Source organism: Herpailurus yagouaroundi, unplaced genomic scaffold (assembly GCF_014898765.1).
Source record: "Herpailurus yagouaroundi ecotype Mexico unplaced genomic scaffold, PumYag 207, whole genome shotgun sequence".
Lineage (NCBI taxonomy): Eukaryota > Metazoa > Chordata > Mammalia > Carnivora > Felidae > Herpailurus > Herpailurus yagouaroundi.
In genome coordinates this window covers 1,030,301-1,035,281 of record NW_024412438.1, presented here as the reverse complement: position 1 = coordinate 1,035,281, position 4,981 = coordinate 1,030,301, and the positions used below count along the sequence as shown (strand labels likewise).

Below are 4,981 nucleotides of genomic sequence, written 5' to 3'. Positions count from 1 at the left end.
GCCGCGCCGCCGCGGCCGCCAGCGCTACGTGGAGAAGGACGGCAGGTGCAACGTGCAGCAGGGCAACGTGCGCGAGCCGGGCCGCTACCTGACCGACCTGTTCACCACGCTGGCCGACCTGCAGTGGCGCCTGAGCCTGCTCTTCTTCGTGCTCGCCTACGCGCTCACCTGGCTCTTCTTCGGCGCCATCTGGTGGCTGGTGGCCTACGGCCGCGGCGACCTGGAGCACCTGGGCGACGCGGCGTGGACGCCGTGCGTCAACAACCTCAACGGCTTCGTGGCCGCCTTCCTGTTCTCCATCGAGACGGAGACCACCATCGGCTACGGGCACCGCGTCATCACCGACCAGTGCCCCGAGGGCATCGCGCTGCTGCTGCTGCAGGCCATCCTGGGCTCCATGGTGAACGCCTTCATGGTGGGCTGCATGTTCGTCAAGATCTCGCAGCCCAACAAGCGCGCCGCCACGCTCGTCTTCTCGTCGCACGCCGTGGTGTCGCTGCGCGACGGGCGCCTGTGCCTCATGTTCCGCGTGGGCGACCTGCGCTCGTCGCACATCGTCGAGGCCTCCATCCGCGCCAAGCTCATCCGCTCGCGCCAGACGCTGGAGGGCGAGTTCATCCCGCTGCACCAGACCGACCTGAGCGTGGGCTTCGACACGGGCGACGACCGCCTCTTCCTCGTGTCGCCGCTCGTCATCAGCCACGAGATCGACGCCGCCAGCCCGTTCTGGGAGGCGTCGCGCCGCGCCCTGGAGAGGGACGACTTCGAGATCGTCGTCATCCTCGAGGGCATGGTGGAGGCCACCGGTGCGCGGGCGCGGGGGGGGGGGGGGGCCGGGGGGGGGGGGGGGGGGGGGGGGCACGGTCGCGGAGCTCACACTTGCTGCGTGGCCCGCGCGGCCCCCCGAGGTCCTCTGGTCCCGGCGACGCTCCTGACCTCGGGAGGGCCCGTTCTCCTTACCGTGCCCATTTCTCAGACGGGACTTTGCGCGGCGAGTAGAGGTTGAGACGGGTGTCCATAGTCGCGGGTGTAATAAGCGGATAGGGCAGGGGGAGCCCGGCTCCGGGGTTTGCTGGTCCAGAGTTGGAAGGTGGAAGAAGGGGTACCTTCAGGGCTTTTTCCATCGCTGAGAGGGTCCGGGCCCCTGAACTTGGTGGCGAGGGCCTTCAGTGGCTTGAGCTATTCCTGGGCTGGAGCTTAGGAACAGGCTGACAGCTGGGCTCACTTCTGCCTCAGCCTCCCCAGCCATCCGAGGACTCTCAACTTCCGCTGACCAAGGAACTAGATGATCTTAGCATTGCTAGCCCCTTTCCAGAAGGAGCTGTCAACACCCCCTGCCTGGGTGATGTCCGTCCGGACCTTCGACTCAGGCCTACATAGTGAAGGGTTTGGGAGCAGGTAGGAAGAGGCCAGCGCAGGGGCGCAGATGAGGTCCTTCCAGGCCTCAGATCTGGAAGCCGGAGGAGGGTACGAAAACCGCAGAAGGCTGTGGGGTATGGCCTGCACAGCGGCCTCTGCCGGCTTCCCAGGCTGGTGCCCTCAAACCCCTTTCCTGGCCCTTCCTGCCAAGCCTCTATGGCACCACCCTCCGCCCCCGTGCCCCCATGGCTTCCTCACCGCCCCCCCCACCCCGCCATGCTTGCCCTAGCCCTTGCCCCTTCCCCTCCTCACCCCGGTCCCGTTCCTTGCTGTCCAGCCACTTGTCACTCGCCTGCCGGGCCCTGAGCAACAGCCCTAAGGAGAGAGGTCCCTGCTGTGCCCTCCCTCCCTCACAGCCGCTCTCCCCCCAGGGTCCCTTCTGCCTCTTCTTCCCCTCCCCCACCGGACACTTCCTATTCCAGCCTTCGCCAGAGGAGTCCGAATGCCAGTGTCCCCAAGGTGTCTCAGGGCAACGTGGAGAGCCGGTCCCTGGCTAGCTAACGTTCCGTCTCCCGTTCCCCCTTGTTCTGAGGTGGACAGGAGCTGGGGGAGAGACCCTAGGGGAGGGTCGCCTGCCCTGGTGGGTGTGCCAACCCGCCAGGGAAGACGGGACACAGCCCCAGGGCGAGCAGGACTGGGGAGGGTGGCGTGGAGGAGATCGGGAGGGGAGCTCGTCCGACGTTTCTAGAGAGACAGAGCTGGAGAGGACGGTAATATTTTGGGTGAGAGAGTCAGGATTCAAAACGCTTTTGAAAAGCCAAGTAAAATGAGCCAAAGCCCAACGAGATGACATTTAAAAGGAATAAATATAAAATTCTACATTTAGGCTTTAAAAAAATCACTTATGTAAGCACCGCATTGAAGAGCTGGGGCGAAAAAAACCCGGGGGTTTCAGTTGGCCACAGGCTTAATGTTGCAGCAGTGTGATCCAGCTCTTCCAAAAACGCTTATGTAACGTAGTCTTGGGCCCTATTAGCGACAGCCTCATGGCCGGAGAGAGGTGGTGAGCCCTCTCCATGCGTGGCGCGGGCCACAGCCGGACACGTATCACGCTCAAAGTGCCGAAAGGGGTCCCCTCGGCCCTTCAGGTTTGCGATCAAGACGGCAAAATCGGGGGGAGCCAGGTGGCATGAGGAAGGATGGAGGGAGCCAGGGACGTGCAGCCCGAAGAAAAGACGTGATGGGCCCCGAGGCTCCTGTTTTCAGATACTTGAAGGGGTGTGAAATGGCCAGCAGCAGAGTTTAGCTCTTACTAGAAACAAACCTGTTCGGGGCGTCAACGCTTGTGAGGCGGTGAGCGCCCCATCCCGGGTAGTGGGAAGGAGAAGCTCGATGCCCGTCGTCGGGCTCCAGTGGGACGGCCTGTGTGCAGAGGGAAGTTGGATAGATGGTCCCCAAGGTCAGTGTCAAGGTTAAGCTTCTCTGATGGGGCACCTCCCACAGGGAGGAGGGGAGAGCGTGGGCTGGGGGTCCAGAGAGCGAGGGCGGATGCAGAAGAGGGGGGAGCCGGGCGGGTACAGGGGTGGGGAAGGGGGAGAAGATGGGCTGGGCCAAAGAGGGGTGGGGAGGGGCAGAGAGAAGAGTGTGGAATAGGGTCGCGGAATGAGAGGCAGGAGAGGGAAGCCTGGGGCTGGGATCCCCGCCCCTCCCCCCGCCCCGGCCACGACCCGCGTCCCTCCCCGCAGGGATGACCTGCCAAGCTCGGAGCTCCTACCTGGTGGACGAGGTGCTGTGGGGCCACCGGTTCACGTCGGTACTCACGCTGGAGGACGGCTTCTACGAGGTGGACTATGCCAGCTTCCACCAGACCTTCGAGGTGCCCACACCCTCGTGCAGCGCCCGGGAGCTGGCCGAGGCCGCCGCCCGCCTAGACGCCCATCTTTACTGGTCCGTCCCCAGCCGGCTGGATGAGAAGGTGGAGGAGGAGGGGGCCGGGGAGGGCGCGGGCGGAGGGGCTGGCGCGGACAAGGAGCAGAACAGCTGCCTGCCGCCCCCGGAGAGCGAGTCCAAGGTGTGACCAGTTTTCCTCCAGACCCCTGTGGCAGGGCCAGACACCGGTACCTGGGAGCTGGATGGCGCGGGCGGAGGAGGAGGCAGGCAAGGCCCCCTCGGGGGACGCGCTGAGGCCGGAGAGCCCCCTCAGAATGGCGAGCCCAGAATCCAGCGGACGGCGCGGGGCCTGGTGTCGGGAGGACGGACGGTGGGGACGGGTAACGTGCCAGCCTGTGTGTGTTCGGCCCTCACGTCTGTTCACGGGTGGACGGATGGACAGAAGGATGGATCTACGCGGGGCTGGATGGGGAGACGGGAGCAGACGGACGGACGCCGGTGGGGAGGCAGACGGACGGACGCAGGCGGCGGTCCCGGGGCCGCTGCTCGGCCCTAGGGCATCTCTGCGGATTCTGGAAGGGCGCCCTTTCCCTCCGGAACCGATGCCGTCCGGAACCGGAGGGCACGGCTTGGGGAGCGGAGTGCGGGCTGGGTTTTAGTCCCCACTCACCTCCCCGGCCAGCCTCCCCGTGCTGCGGCCCACCTGTCTCGCTGGACACGGTGGCCCGAGCTGACCCCGAGGAGAGAACGCCGCGCGGACGGAGGTGGGCCGGGCCGAGGGTGCCCGCCCCGCCCCGCCCCCACCACTGTGACCGGAGCAGGAGGGCGGAAGGCCGTGGGGGTGGCTCGGCTGGGTGTGAGTGACCTTGCCCCCAAGTGCAGGGAGACAGGGCCCCGGGGAAGGAGGAGCAGGGACGGCTATTTTCTGACAGCGCGACGAGATCTCATAAATAGCACTGCAGCGGCAGGAGAGGAAGAGGGACGCTCTGGGGAAGGAGAAGGGCCAGGAGAGATCTAGAAAGTGAGTTCGCTCGAGCTAGGGTACGGGGGCCCGTGGGAAAGCGGAGTTTGTCCCAGGGCACGGTGACCCAGGAGCCACTGGCGGGGTTCACCGGGTGCACGTTGGGTACAGAGCACTGACCCGGCACAGGCGGGGCGGGCGTTCGGAGACCTGGTTCCCACCCTCGGGACACGGTGTCTGAGGCAACCGCACCAGGTGTGGCTCAAACGGAACCCGACCGTCTCTCGGAGCAGAGGGCGGGAGGGTTCGGTGATCGGAAAGCTGGGGGCTGAGTAAGGCCCAGAGAACGACAGAGAACGAGTGAGCCAGCACTTGTCAAACTGGCGTGTCCATCAGAGTCGCCTGCAGACCTTGTGGAAACGCAGGCGGCTGGGCCCCGCTCCCGGAGTTTCGGCCTCGATAGGTGTGGGGTAGAGACCAAAAACTTGCATTTCTAGCAAGTTCCCAGGTCACGCCGATGCTGCTGGTATGGGGGCCACACTTTGAGAACCACTGCTCTACATAGACTTGGAAGTCACGTCAGGAGGTAGGGCATTTGAGCTGAGGAGGAGCTGAAGGGGAATTGTGGAGAAGCTGAGGGGGAGCCGAGAAGAAACTGAGGAGTAGCTGAGGGGAAGCTGAAGGGGAAGCTAAGGAGCAGCTGAGGAGTACCTGAGGGTAGCTAAGGAATAGCTGAGGAGAAGCTGAGGGGAAGCTGAGGAGTAGCTGAGG

At 64.8% G+C, this 4,981-nt stretch overlaps 1 protein-coding gene across 1 annotated transcript in view; it reads left to right on the top strand.

Annotated features, from left to right (window-relative positions):
- Position 1: 1 nt before the first annotated feature.
- The window catches only part of KCNJ9 (potassium inwardly rectifying channel subfamily J member 9), a gene marked incomplete at its 5' end in the record, with an annotated part of 5,100 nt that continues 120 nt past the window's right edge, over positions 2-4,981 (top strand). The window contains 2 exons of the mRNA XM_040452336.1: positions 2-806; positions 3,105-4,971. Of these exons, the coding sequence (XP_040308270.1) occupies positions 2-806; positions 3,105-3,436 (1,137 nt within the window). The remainder of the gene's footprint in view (positions 807-3,104; positions 4,972-4,981) is intronic.